Genomic DNA, 16,363 nt, shown 5'->3' with positions numbered 1-16,363 from the left:
CTTATAGGATTTTGAGAGTGTAATGGCGTGTAACGCCCTGATTATATGTAGTTAATTTCAATATCAAAATATTTTTATTGTATATTTTTTAAATTATAACTTCTATATATTTCAATTTCCTCCAAAAACAAAAATGTAAAAAATTATATATTTTAACTAATTGATAATAAAATTGAAAGGATGTGTGTTTCAAAAAATTCTTTCAAAGGTCTTTCTTTTCCATGCGTCACCTTCATATATTTTAAATATATGACAGCGTTTATTTAAGATTATGAGAAATTTAAATTGATTAGACCTAGACCAATTGCATTAAAATCTAAAAGACTTTCAGCCAATAAGAATCTTTTAGTTTTTACCAAACTATGTGATTCCGGGTAAGTTCCAATACTAAGTCCGTGAACCGCTTCAATAATTAGTTTATTGCTATGTTATAAAGATATGGGTTGATCTATGTTTAATTATAAGAAATACTATATTTTATTAGACACCAAACCCACTACATTTGATAAAATAGGCTACTGATACTGAGAACTGAAGTTGCCAAGTATTTTTAGTTTTTAAATAACTAAGCGGTTCATAAGCCCTAGTATCAAACCCGTGAACCGCCTTAGTGGTTAGCTTATGATTATGCTACAAAGATAATGGTTACGGTTTATATTCGATTTTAATTTCATTTCTTTCTTAAGATTCTTTTATGTGTTTTATTTTGAGATGTAAAATTTTACAATTCTTTTTATAGAATTGTGAAAACCAAAAGTTTATTTCTATTTTACTACCAATATTTTCAATAGTGTAGATAATATCTAAAATAGATTTTAAACTTGTATCAGAATTAGTGTTTAAAGAAATTGGCCTTTAATTTGCTAGTAAATTCAACCATCGTTCATTTTTAGGAACCCAATTATCTTATGATTCTTTTGGTTCGAAAATTTTTTATTCCCTTTTTATATAAATGTAATGCTTTTTAGTTTCATATATCACTTCAGCGTCTACATGACAGGATTTTTACTGGAAACTAACCCCCTTCAAAAACCTTTGCCTACCCCCCTAAAAATTCTCGCCGCCTTCGGCGGAGGTGTCTTCCTATTATTATTTTCACCTTTTGAAATATCTTTTTAAATTACATTACAAAGGATAGCAGAAAGTTTTATTTGGAAAACAATGTGTAAGATTGTTTATATAGATCTGGTCGATGAATTGTATTATAATAATTCTATAATAAAAGTATTAATTTTTACAGCAATAAATTTTGTCCTATTTGATCTCAAAATTTAATAGATAACTCCCCAATTTTTTCGCAAAATGTATATTTTAAGGTCAGACTCCCATTAAAGCAGCCTACCCCTTCAAAAAAATAGGATGCATACTGTTCCTACCCCTCCCGTTCATGTAGATGCTGTATCACTTATATTAAAAACAAATTAATAATAAAATTTAGAAGATAAGGAAAAATTAAAATTTTTTTTTTAATGATATACCAAAAAATCACTTACTAGCAGGCACAGTGCAACCAGAGGGGGGCTTCCCGCCCTCCCCTATCGCAAGTTTGCCTCTTCTCGCAAACGCTGCTCATAAAAATTCCCCCCTACACACTATCCAACCACCACTCCCCCCCCCTCCCCAAAAAATTTATACAATATCATAATAAGTGAAAACCGAAAATTATTTTTATATTTCCCTAATTTTAAATATCTCAAATATTTTAATTACATGAATATTATTTCTTTTTATTTATAATTAAGCTAAAATTATAAAATGAGATAAAATTAAAATTAATCAAAATTTGACTTTCATTTAAAAACAAACGCATTTAAGGTGTTGGTAATTATAGGTATGAACAGAGTTGGGCAGGTCCTCCGGAAAAAGAATCTAGATACAGATTCTTTTTAAAAAAATGAATCTTAGTTACAGATACTAGTATCTTTTTCAAAATATTAAAAAGATACAAGATAAAAGATACTTGTATCTTTTACTAAATTAGAGTATCTTAAATACAAGATACTTTTAAATTATCATAACCAATTAAATTAGAATAGTTCATAAAATACAGTTTTTATTATTTATTTGTGAAGAATATAGCATATACATATAAGAATGAATATTTGCAATAATTAATAAAATATTTATTGATGAATTAATCATAATAACCAGGGATTAATAATATTAATTTTTGCCCATTAATAGCTTAAACAGGGAAGGGAGAGTAGTATATTTAATGGGAGTTAAAAATGTGCAAATAAGAAAAAAAATTTAATCAAATGATTTATTAGAATTTGCAGGTTATCTTCTGTGTTGTTTTAAATATAGCTTATATTCGGAGTATATGGATAAATGGCATCTTTAAAAAAATATACTAGTTTTATTTTATTCATTATCTTTAAAAAGTATTTATCATTACTTGTTTGTGATATTTATGTATTTTTTATTTAGTTTTATTTTCTAATATGACTTATTAATTCTTGCATTTGTAATATCATATATAGTATATAAATATATTTTAAATCTTTTTTCATATTTTTTTTATATATTTCTTGCAAAATTATTAATTATATATAAAAAATATGAAAATAATGTACAACATTATATTATTTAATTGTCAATTACATAGCAATTTTCTTTAATGCATTTTAAATTAATTAAATTTTGTAAATAAATACTATAATGTAATTTTATTTATATCATAAATAATAAAAGTAACTAATAAAGTTAAATTCTACCTTATTATAATTATTTTATTAAGAGCCTTTTAAAATTATCTAATATTATATATCAATTGTAGCTTAAATATTTCCTTTAATAAGAACTTGCTAAAATAATTAAATATAAAATATATTAGGGATGTGCAGATATTTTTTATCTGATCAATTCGGACCGATATTTTACCCATTTTAAAATATAGGTTATAGGTCAATTTTATAAAATTTGGTCCGATATAAAAATGGCTTCTTTAACAAAAATAAAATGTTATAAAATGAAAAAAAATAGTTATATCTAAAATCATTTATTTTTATAAATAAAATCGAAATCCATTTTTATGTATATTTTTTTAATAATAATATTTAATTAATAAACATTCTACCATATTGTTATTTTTTTGCGCATTCTCTTTATAAAAGTATGCGATAATCTCTTCAGAATCTGTTTTTAGTGAGCTGGTGATATTGACAGTTAATATCGCCGCAAGCTGACCTCTGATAAATTGGAAATATTGGTATTACTAAAAAGAAATCTTCGCTATATTAATGCTAAATATTATTTTAAAATTTATTTCAAATTTCATAATATAATTGTTTATTACTTAATATGTATATAGATTAATGTTATTACTTATTAAGTGATTTTACAATAAAAATATTTTATATACTTTTAGAATTGTAATTGAATTGAATATAAACTAAAACTGATCATTATAAATATATTTATACGACATAAGTTATGGTATAGTTAAATTATAGATGTTATACTAATAAAAAGTATATTAAAAATTAAAACCATTGTTATCTTTACAGAATACAAAATTAGATATGATATAGGATCGGTAATCGGCAGATATCAATTTAATATCGGGAATATCGGATCGGATCGACCTCTAAAAAGTAGTATTACACCCCTAAAAAATATATATCCAAAATGATTTTAATTTGATAATCAACTATCTTCTATAAAAAATTTTAATAACAATTATCTAAGAAGGACTTAAGTATTATAGGTATAGGTATTATTATGTTAATAATTATAAAATAAAAATGTATATTATACTTTAATATGTTTAACAAAGTTTGTGAGGAGTATGTTCAATCTTTAATAACTTTTTTACTTGTGTAATTTTAAAATTCGGCTTGCACCCTGTCCTTTTTCACATGAATTACTATATAAAATTTTCCATCTATAATTTCAAGATTCAGATTTGACTCAGGAGAACCTATCTCCATAATTTCATCTTCACTACTATAAATGTTAAACATTCTACAAATTAAAAAATATTACATATAAAATATAACCTTTACTTATTTAGTTTTGGTGTTGTTATTTTTAAACTATCTATCTTTGTGATCTGTAAAATTTCCAACTAATTTTGGTTATCAATATATTTAAATAGCAGAAAATAATACAAGATTTCACGAAGAAAATAAAGTTATATTGTGTGATATGTAAATGTTTTAAATATTAATATTAAAAAGAATCTGTATCTGAATCTTTTTAAAGAAAATGAAAAAGATACAAGATTCTTTTCAAAATAAAGGATCTTAGATACAAATACTAGTATCTTATTAAAAATGTCAATAAGATACTGAGTACAAGATACAAAAGGATCTTGTATCTTGTATTTTAGATACAAGTATTCGCGGTACTGCCCAACTCTGGATATGAGAACACTGTGTTTGTGACCAGCATACTTGTTTTATATTTGAATATAAATACGAAAAAATATTATTAACCAATAAAAACACTAAATTTCACATGGTCGTGTATTTTAAAATAATAAAAATATTTATTTTTTAAAAAAAACTCCACATGCATAACATATATTAATGTTAAAAATAATAATCTTGTGGAATAGTTATGGCGAATTATTGTCTCACGAAAAAGCCTTAAGTTTATCCACAAGTTTATGAATATGCGAGCCAAGTTCCTTGAAAAAGGATAAAGAAACGCGATTCCCAAAGGTTGTTAAGGTGGTGGAAATAATGGGAATGAATATGTATTCTTGTGATATTTTAGAATATTTTGCTATTATTAATAACTCTTTTTCTCATGGATTTCAAGTGTTTGATTGAAAGGGTCCAAAGGATAATGCATGAGTAATCGCAGACCATGATCTCGCTTCCAAGAAATTTGAGAAATTTTATCAGAACGTTTCCCATCAAATCTGAAAAGACCAAAAGATTCAAGAATAGATGAAATATGAACTGGTCTCAAAGTTCTAAGGATAATCGAATTAAATAAATTATATCTAACAATTTATTAGAAGAACGACAATGGAGGGTATGTCTTCTATTACCCTCGATGGCAGAACTGTAACCAGAACAAGTGTGGGGTTTTTAAAAAATTTAAAAATCAAAATTTTTTTTTCAAAAAAGTAAATTCTTTCTTTTTTAGCTTTTATTAACTTTGCTTTAAAAATCATGCTACTCATTACAAGCGACATTTGAAAAAAGGAACGTAATACCGTTACATGTTACCTTGTGTTATGCTTTACTCGTGATTCAATTGTATATACATTAGAAATTTTGACTGTATAAAATTCAACAACAAAAACGCAACAAATAAAATGAAGAACTTTGGTGGTCGATCCGAATCAAAAACCAGGCTTAAATTATTTATAAAATTTAAAAAAAATTGATATATAATAAAATAAAACATATTTTTCTCCTATTTCTTAAGAAAAAATGATAACGAGTAATTATCATTACTCAAATAAAACGCACCTTTTAAAACAAGTAACGATTGCAAATTTTATCAAACTAGATATCCGTGTTCTCTCTATCGGACCTAATCAAGCAAGCCCCAATTTTTTTAAAATTCGTCTTTAAAAGCCCAACCAGAAATGGGAAAAATTATTTGTTTGACAGACCCGGCTCAAATTTATTTAAATTTAGTAATTTTTAATTGTAAAAAAAATTACATACAAAATGGAAAATATGGGCGCTTGTTTATTTTACAGGAATTTTAAATTATATCCATTTATTCCACAAAATTGAGTGGTATCATATTTAAATAATTTAAGCCCGATCCGGTCTAAATTTTTCCCAGCTCGAACTAGAAGTTATTATTTTTTATATTAGCCGGACTCATCTAGAAGCCCGGACCCTGGATTTGCAAATCTTTACTTGATACCTCATTCTCATTATTATTTTTTTAACGTGTTTAATTATTTATTTTCTCATGGGTTCGGAATCTTGGTACTTTAAATCATTTACTGTGGACCCAGAATGTGCAAAGTAGCCACAAAGAGAATTTCAGTTAATTTTTCTCTAAAATTTTAAACTACTGATTTAATATAAATTTTTCCATATATTTTTCATATAAATGAAAAATAAGCTAAAGTTTAAAGCAAAATAGTTTGAAATTCACAGTGTGAGCACTCTCCACATGCTGGTATATTTCCGATCAAATGATGATTCAAATAACTCGCCTTCAGGAAATTATCTAAAATCGATTAATAATCTCTATGAATTCTATATCCCAACCGACATACATTTTAATAAAGTATTAAATTTAAAATCAAACACTCTTATTTTATTATTCAAAATCAAATTAGCTTGCAATTAAAATATTTTTTTTCCCATTAAGCTATAAGCGATCAAATTATTTTCGCATCCTACATATTGATATTGAATATTATAATTTTTCTTATATTGTATTGGCCACAGGTCACAAATTTATATAATATATATTATTTAAACCATTGAGTAAATTATTTTTAACATTTTAAATTTTTTCCACAATTTTTTTAAAAATGAATCTATCAAAATTGGTTTGCCTAATAATATTCTTTTTAATAACACTCGCTTTCACTCATGTCAAAAGAGGCAATATTTAAAATAAATAAAATAACTGTTAAGATATGATTATAATTAATATATAAATTTTTTGATCCATCTTTGAACTTTAATTTTTGAGATTGTTGAGAACGATACTAAAATTACGATAAATCGTTAATGGAAATGAAATAATTATAATTGAAGAAAAAACTATTAGAAACGTTATAGTAAATACATACATTTAATGATTTCTAATTTTACTAGAATGGTAGATTAAAAATTTCTTTTAAAGATTATTTTAATAAAGAATTGTGTAAATTTTTTTATAACAATAGCTTGTTATACAAGGTTTCATGGAATTTTTAAAGTTTATTTAATCTATATCCAATAAATTTAAAACCTTAAATCCTAAATTATACCAAATATATAGTAATTTACGAAACAAATAAAGAAAATTCCTTTATGATCGGGCCGATTATATTTTTTTATAAATGTTTCGGGCTGTGAACCCATTAGTAGACATTATGTCATATTTAACATATAAGTTTAGCGATTTTATTTTAGAGACAAAATAATTGTAATATTTATAATTATTTATATTACATGAATATCAAATGGAAAATTAATATTGTTATAAACATATTAAATTATATAATATCATACATTAAATTATCTAATGAATTAGAATAACGTTTGACTTTCATTTTTCCTTCCATTGGAATAAATGAATGATATTTTTGTGTCCCGGGAATTAGTTTGTTAAAAATCTATTTTCGAGGTTGGTTTCCATTCTTAAATATTCAACGTTGCTGACAAATGTATAATTAATACCCGGGATATTAATTCTCGCATAATTATATAAATATAAGGACGTTGCAGGCTTGCTCTAGCAACCAACCTCTTTGTAATTCCCCCCTAAACTATCGCAAGGAGTTTTGCCATGTGCAGTTGCAAAAAAATGCCATTCTGTGATCCCAAAATCATTATAATGGTTGTAGAGGTTTACAAAGTTTTTTTGTTCTTATACTGGGTAACGGCTCCATTAGAAAAATAATAAATTATTGAAATCTTATGAAATCTTTCTTTCAAGAATTGAATTAAATTTATTTGAAATAAATAAAAGGAACAATTATTGTGTTTTAGACATGATATAACTACGTAACTTATATGTTTGATGGTACCGCTTTCGCAGTAATAAATCATAAATGGATGAAGTGTTGCCTGATTATTATTCCAATGGAAGCCTTTGAGCGTGATCTTGAACTACAAAAGCGTAGTTCTCTGCAAAATCGGATATTATTAGATATTCCCCATCCTTCAAATTCGATTTTAATGACTTAAAAAATGAAGATTGTAAAATATTCAATTTTTCAATCAAATACTCCACAAATTCGCTGGCGGACTTAGTTAACGTTTCGAGGGTGGTGCGGTCTGCCGCCAACCATTGTTTAAATGTTATATAAACTATGGCATTATTATCAAACAATAAATGTAATCTTTCTTTAAGTTCCAAAGTGCCGAGACACATTTGGCATATCTTTAAGTAAGCAAGGTTGGGCTGGATTGCATAGACTTTGTGCAATGTAATGTTTATAATCTTTTAAGGGAGGAAATGGATAGTTATGCTGGTTTGCAGTTAACTGATTTAACTTACCCCCAATTATAATTAACAGAGACCTGCAAGCCCGGCCCGGACCGTATTTTAAATTATTTAAATATACCCGGGCCGGTCCGGGCCTAAGAAAATATATCCGGCCGGACAGGGCCTAAAAATTTTTTTTTAAATATATCTGGGCCGGGCCTAAGATTGTTAAACCCGGCCGGGCCGGGCCTAAGATTGTTAAACCCGGCCGGGCCGGGCCTTAATATTTTTTATAAAAAATTTTACATTATGAGTTAATGGTTATAAGATTATATTATATTATAGTTATGATTAATATAATATTGGGTGATGGTTAACACTACCTAACACCCACAGATCGATCAAATTATTAATTTCCTGATATTTTTTTATAAATCATATCTAAATTTTTACAACATATTTTACCAAAACAATCAAATAAAGTAATATCTTAAATAAGCCCCAATATTCAAGAATATTCAAGTATTATTAATATATTTTTTCATAATTCATATCTAAATTTTTAGAATATTTACCAAAACAATCAAATAAAGGAATATCATGGCACAAAATACTAATGATATAATTAATAAAATTAAAAATAATATTTATTCTTTTAGAAATACAAATAATAATTTAAAATCTGAAATATGGGCTAAATTTAACATCATCATGGATGAAAATAAAAAAAACATTGGCTACGTACAATGTAAGAATTGTTCAAGTATATTATTTTATAATTATAAACATGGTACATCACATTTAAAAAGACATAAATGTGATGGTAAATCCATGAAAATTAATAAAAAAATTTTTACACCTGAAAAACCAACCTATAATTGTAATATAAAATATTTAAAAGAAAAATTTATAGACCATTCCTTAACACTTTGCGCAAAAGATATTAGACCTTTCTAAATGATAGCTGGGAATGGGTTTCTTGAATTCAGCCAGGCTCTAGTCGATGTTGGGGCAAAGTATGGTAAAATAGATATCAACTCATTGATTTCACATCCCACCACTCTATCACGCCACCTTAAAGAAAAATGTTATAAAATAAGAAATATTTTGGTTGATACTATTGCCCCAATAATCAAATATCGATTTATGGCTGCTTCCACTGATATATGGTGCGATGACCATTAAAAGAACTCGTTTATAACAGTTAACATGCACTATATATCAGATGACTGGAAGTTAGTGAAGAGAAACCTATTAACCGCTAAATTTAAAGAAGTGTCAAAGACTAGCAAAGTAGTTAAGGATGAACTAAAAAATTTTCATAATTTTAATTTTAACACTAACGATTTTATTAATATAATATTTGTTACAGACCAAGGTAAAAATATTATAAAAGCATTGGAGTTAAATGAACGATTAAATTGTTCTTGTCATATATTAAATACAATTTTAAGAGATTCATTTAACATCAAATATTTGGAAAGTAATGCCCCATTAATAAAATCAACAATAGATAATACTAAAATATTAGTGAGGCATTTAAAACAAAGTAATAAATGCCAGCATTTGAAAGCCCTTTATCAAGATATAGAAGTCCGCTGGAACTCTAAATACAATATGCTCAATTCTGTTTATTCTCAAAATGAAGAAATATAAAAGTTCTTCAAGAACATGGGGGATCGGAAAAGTATTATATTATAGACTTTCCGATCCTTCAGGATCTAGACAAAATTCTTGCGAATTTTAACAGAGCTATTGTTGAGTAACAGTCGGACTCTTGTACTCTTTTTAAAGTGGTAATTTGGTATTATGAACTTCTTGAAGTTTGTAATACCTTTCAAAGCGAAAAAGGAGAAATAAAATTGATTTTACTTAATATAAAGCATTTTTTAATTGAAAAATTTGTTTTACACAAGTATCATTTTATTTCTCTTTTTCTCAGTCCCAAATTCAAGCAATTAAGTATGTTGTCAGGGACAGATCTCAAGATGACGGAAAACTATATAAAAGATTATATTAAATTACAAGAGGCTCAGGAAGTAAATGAAATACCATCGACCAGTCAAATTACGACTGTTGTTAAACAAACTGAATCGTTTTATGACAAATGGGGCGATGGTAATTCTGGTAATATGTCAATACCCGATGATGAATATTATAATTACATAAATAAAAAAATAGATGAAACATTTAAGGTGGATAATTTGTTAGAGTGGTGGGCGGCTCATCAAAGCGAATTTAATATTTTAGCAAAATTGACAAAACGGATAATGGCAATTCCTGCTTCAAGTGCAAGCTGTGAGCGGAATTTTTCTTACTACTGGGAGAATTCTTGAAGAAAGAAGAAGTAATCTTCAACCTGAAAAGATAGATATGCTTCTCTATCTTCATGATAATTTGTGAATTTTTAATATCTTTCTTGAGTATAGGGTTTCGTCAATCATGCTGGTTTTTTACTTTGCAAACTGTCAAATATTTATTGCATTTATTATATTTTACCTTGAGTCTTGAAAGTTTTTAATCCAACATTTTTCATTATTTTTTTTACGATATTATATAATACAATTATCTTCTTTTGTTAAAAATTTATATTATAAAATAAATTATATTAATATTGTGCAATTAGATTATATTTTCAAAATACTATTTATTATATATGCATTTTTTTAAATAGCGATTTATTTTTATTTTATAAATTAAATAGTAAATTAAATACAATATAATATATTCTCAAAATATTTTCCATTTTTATAAATTAAATATTAGTTTTATTTTTTTTAAATGCAATATAAAATATAGTATTTGCTCAAAAATTACCATTTTTATGAATATTAGTTTTATTTTTATAAATGCAATATAAAATATAGTATATGCTCAAAATATCCATTTTTATAAATAACAGTTTTATAATTTTTATAAATTATAATAATCTCAAAATATTAGCTTTTTACATGTATTTTTTAAATAATAAGCGATAAAACTCGCTGAAAAATATGGTAAAATACCTCATAGGTGAATTTATGTATATACCAGGTCGAATATAATTTTAAAAAATTCCGAGCCGGGCCTGAAATTTTTAAATCTGAGCCGGGCCGGGCCGTAAAAAATTTTTTTAAAAAATATCCGGGCCGGGCCTTAAATTTTATAATCCGGGCCTGGCCGGGCCGTAAAAATTTTTTTAAAAAATATCCGGGCCGGGCCTAATAAATTTAAAACCTGGCCGGACCTGGCCGTGCAAATGGTGCCTCTGCAGGTCTCTGATAATTAATTTAAAATTTTGATGAAATGTACAGATGCACATTGTATGCTTTCCAGACCTGCCTGCTAAAATACAGTTTTTTGATCTCATGATAGCAAACTTGCTGAAACCTATCTTTATATTACTGTTTATTTCTTTAAAATTGGTAAATAATTCTGTTATATTACACAAAACTAATCTCTTCTGTACTTGGTTCCTTTTTCCATTAACTTTCATTGATATAAAATTATTCATACCTGGCATAAGTCTGCTGCTATCGTCAGAATTATAAAATTCTATTACTTTATTTGCAATGTCATCCGGAATTATTCTACTTGGTTTTATGATATTTGGGTTTGACAAAACACCCTTTTCTTCAACTAATTGTTTAGCTGTCCGGGCCATAAAATTTGTGGTTGAAAATTCCTTTTCAATTTTATCAAGAGTCCAAGATTTTGGTAAAACTATTTTGGTAAAACTGTTAAAATTTGTATTTTTTCATTGCGAGAACTTGTAGCAAATTTTTCTTTCAGTTGATTTATGATTTCGTCTTAATCTAAAACTTTTTTAATTTTTCCCTGAATTTTCAAAAATTTATTTACAGGATATATTTCATTTAACCTTTCTTTTTAATAGGTGTCGTGTCTCCTCTAAAAATGGCAAAGTTTCATTTAAAGTTGAAATTGAAGTATTAAAATCTGTATAAGAGTCGGGATAATTGATGGTTGATCAGGTTCAGAATCGCTAAATGTTTCATTAATAGTTGAGGTAGAAGTTAAGTTAGAAATAGAAGGTAATGTGATCGGGATCGTAGAAGTAAAAGGTGAGATCAGATTTGTTGAATATTTTTTTAATTTTTTCCAGCAAGAGCTACAAATTATTTGATTAATTGATAAGCTAGAATTCACTTCTATCATCCATTGTAAAACATTTCTAAGATCGTATCGTACTGAATGAGATTTTATACTAAAGGGATTACAGCACTTTACTGGAATAGAAATAACTTTTCTAGACATTTAAATTTTTTTGGTAAGGAATAAAAGATAGCTATATATTTTATATAATTATTTTAAATTAAAAATAAATTGGATAATGAATACCGATAATTTAATTTTCTTAGAAAAATGGCTTTATAAAATTAATCGATAAAAATGACGGCTGTTGCTGTTGGAATTGAATTTGATTTTTATGATAATTATTTTATTTGATAATTAATTATAAGTAGAAAATAATTTTTATGAAAATATATTTCTGACGATCACAAAGATAATTTTTTATCCGGCAAAGAAAATTATCTACATAATTCACTCATAGAATTGTCAGGTTAAAAATCTCGAATTTAAGAAGGAATTTTTTTTTTTGGGGGGGGGGGGGGGCGAATATAAATCTTAAGATGGGGTTCGGATTTCAGTTTTAATACTATTATATTCACAATATCACTTTTGTTAAAAAATTAATTACTCATTTCGTATAATATAGAATTTAAGCCATACTATTTTTATTTAAAGCGTAATAACTATTGGCCCAGTAATGGTCCCAATCTAGGATTTTGTACAAATATTAAGATATACAATGTCTATTTGTTAAAAAATTTTGAAAGAAAAAAAAGGGCAATTTTTATTTTATAACCATTTCCGGTTTTTGGTAATAAAATTATTTTTAATATAATAAATTTTATATCATATTAAAGGGCTATTCTAGAGTTATTTAATAAAGTTTAAATCATACCTTTAGCTTAATTACTTTTTGAGATATTTAAAATTAAATATGGTGTATTTTGAACTTTTCGCGTTTCTAAAGATGGCCATGTCTCATGAAGTAAGCTGAATTGAGAATTAAAATTCTATATTATTGCTAGTTAGTGTATATACTACCATCATGCACATTTTAAAAAAAATCGAAGAGGGTCGGGTTGAATCTTCAGTTGATTAGATATGGAATACAACATAATAGCTAATATTTTGATATTTTTAGCTAATTTTTTCAAAATGGCTTGGGGGAGGGGGCTCTTCAAATTTTTCAGAGGTCTCAAATACCCTGTGCCCCCCATCGTGAAGCTACTTAATCCACATTTACAAAGTGTAGACATATTGCCATTAATTTCTTTACTTGTTAAAAAATGTTCCACACTGGGGTCAGGGCAGGGCTAAATCATCATCTGAAGAACTAAGTACTATTGACATATATTCCTTATATGATAAATTATAATATTAGAGCTTATAAATTAAGATAACTGAATTCAATATTAATTACATTAGCAATTTTGACTTTATAAAATTCAACAAAAAATGCAATAAATAAAAATTAAGAACTTTGATGGTCGATACAAATTACTCAACATAAAATTTAAAAAATGATATATAATAAAATAAAACATATTTTTCTCTTATTTTTTAATAAAAAATTTTTAACGAATAACGTCTTGCATTACCGTTACACAAAAAAAACTTGCCTTTTAAAATAAATAACGAATGTAATTTTTTAAAACTAGATATAAGTAATCTCTATCAGGCCGTTTTCAAGCCTGGCCCGAATTTTTTTAAAATTCGTCTCTATAGCCCAATCCGAAATAGGAAAAATTATTTGTAGGCCCACTGGCTCGAATATATTTAAATATAGAAAAATTTAATATTTTTAATTGTAAAAAAATATTATACAAATGGAAAATATTGGCGCCTTGTTTTTTTTGCAGGAATTTTAAAATATATCCATTCATTCCATAAAATTTAGTGATATCATATTTAAACAATTTAAGCCCGATCTGGCGTAATTTTTTTTCAGCTCGAACCCGCAGGTGTTTATTTTTTAAGGCCGATTCATCTCGAAGCCCGGGTGCAAGCCGGGCCCGGGATTTGCAAATCTTTACTAGACTTAATTTTCATTATTATTTTTTTAAACGTGTTTAATTATTTATTTTTTCATGGGTTCGGAATTCTTGATATTTTAAATCATTTACTGAGGGCCAGAATGTGCACAGTACACAGGAGAATTTCAGATAATTGTTCTCTAAAATTTTAGATTTAACATAAATTTTTCCATATTTTTCAAATAAATGAAAAGTAAGCAAATGTTTACGGCAAAATTGTCTGAAATTCACAATATTAGCACTCTCCACATGCTGGTATATTTTCGATCAGATTAAATGGGTCAAATAACTCGCCCTCAGAAAATTATTTAAAATCTCTATGAATTTTATATTCTAATTCGACATATATTTTAATAAAGTATTAAATCATAGTTAAAATTCAAACATAGCCTTATTTTATTTAATATTCAAAATCAAATTTGTTTGTAATTAAAATAAGTTTTTTCCCATTATATAATTAGCGATCGATTTATTTTCACATCCTACAAATTGATATTGAATTATATAATTTGTTATATTGGCCACAGGTCACAAATTGATATAATATATACTATTTAAACCATTGAGGAAATTATTTTATACATTTTTAATTTTTTCCCACAATTTTTTAATTTTTTTTAAAATGAGTCTATCAAAATTGGTTTGCCTAGTAATATTCTTTTTAATAACACTCGCTTCCACTCATGTCAAAAGAGGTAAATATTTAAAATAAATAACTTTTATAAGATTATAATTAAAATACAAATTTTTTGATCTATCTTTAAACTTTACATTTTGAGATTGTTTGGGACAACGAAGGTATAAACTCATTTGAAAAAAAAACTATTAGAAATAAACGTTGTAAGGTCTATAACACATTTTTAATGATTTTGAATTTTTTACTAGATTAGTATTTCGATTTAAAATTTTTTTTTGAGATTATTTTATTATAGAATTGGGATTTTATAATCATAGCTTGTTATATGAAGTAGATATATTAGCTATAGTTCATGGAATATTTAAAGTTATTTAAAAATAATGATTTTAGGTTGCTTCAAAGAATGCTCTGTAAAGTGTGATGATGGATATTCCTTTGCTTCTCGTGAACATTACCAAAAGTTTCTTCAACCCTTAATCTTAGCAGCCGCCACAACCAGACGTCCAGTGGTAACTACTCGACCCACAACTAGACCTCCTCCAGTAACTACTCGAGCTCCCGTAACAACTAGACCACCTGTCACAACTACTAGACCACCTGTCACAACTACCCGACCCCTAATAACTACAACAAAGCCTGCAGTCATAACTACTAGACCGCCTACAATAAGTTGGACTTGGCCAATCTGGACGCTTCCACCTTTTGAACCTGAAACCACTACAACTCAAGAAACTGAAGCAACGGAGGAACCTAATGATGATTAAGAAAATTTATTGAAATTTTATATTACTTATAGAATTTGTTTTTAAAATATACTTTGTATAGCTGTACTCTTTTTTAGATATGATAATATTTTTTAAATTGTATTATTTTTAGAGATTATATTTATTTTTAATAAAAATAACTGACATATCATCCTTTTGTAATAAATTAATCCCCCCCCCATTATTTGTGGGTAGTATCTTTTATTTTGAGATTCATTCGAGAAAAAATAATAGCAAGAAAATTGAAACCAAAATTAGCAAAAAAAGAAAATGCAAACTAAAAAATGGGTAATGTTAGTTACTGCCAAAGACAGTGTTTAACGAATAGGTATTGCATTTTCTTTTGATTGCCACTCACATATGATAATATATATTAAAATCGTCATTTTCAAATGTGATCTAGTCAGTGAATGCACCGTGTTTACTTTTCTGAAGCTATTTGGGCGGATATGTGCTACGGGGTATGATTTATAGTAGATCGGGGATCGCATGATTCCATCAGTCAATTTATATTAAAAATGGATCTTATTGCATTTTAAAACTTTTGGTCGTTACTTAGCAAGTTAAATTATTGTTCTAACATTACCCTAAAAAATTGCAAAATCAATTTTAAAAAAATTTGTTTCGGACCCTTTCATTACCAAAATGTGCTTCTAAAATACGCCACCTATAAGGCTTATTTTAATAAAATCTATACAATTGTTTTAAAGCTTAACTTTGCTTTATAATAAATATAATATTATGCCTCGATTTTCTCGTATCAGGTCACGCGAATCCTTTATCATGAAACA

The 16,363-nt window shown here is 26.5% G+C and overlaps 1 protein-coding gene across 1 annotated transcript; it reads left to right on the top strand.

Moving 5' to 3' along the window:
* Positions 1–15,188: 15,188 nt before the first annotated feature.
* LOC135927005 (coiled-coil domain-containing protein 80-like) lies at positions 15,189–15,572 on the top strand. The gene has a single exon (XM_065462940.1). It carries the CDS (start codon positions 15,189–15,191, stop codon positions 15,570–15,572), a length of 384 nt encoding a protein of 127 aa, XP_065319012.1.
* Positions 15,573–16,363: the final 791 nt, after the last annotated feature.

Source organism: Gordionus sp. m RMFG-2023, chromosome 3 (assembly GCF_954871325.1).
Source record: "Gordionus sp. m RMFG-2023 chromosome 3, tfGorSpeb1-WG-v2, whole genome shotgun sequence".
NCBI lineage: Eukaryota > Metazoa > Nematomorpha > Gordioida > Chordodea > Parachordodidae > Gordionus > Gordionus sp. m RMFG-2023.
Note: the sequence above shows the minus strand (reverse complement) of the source record. Positions and strands in the feature narration are given on the sequence as shown.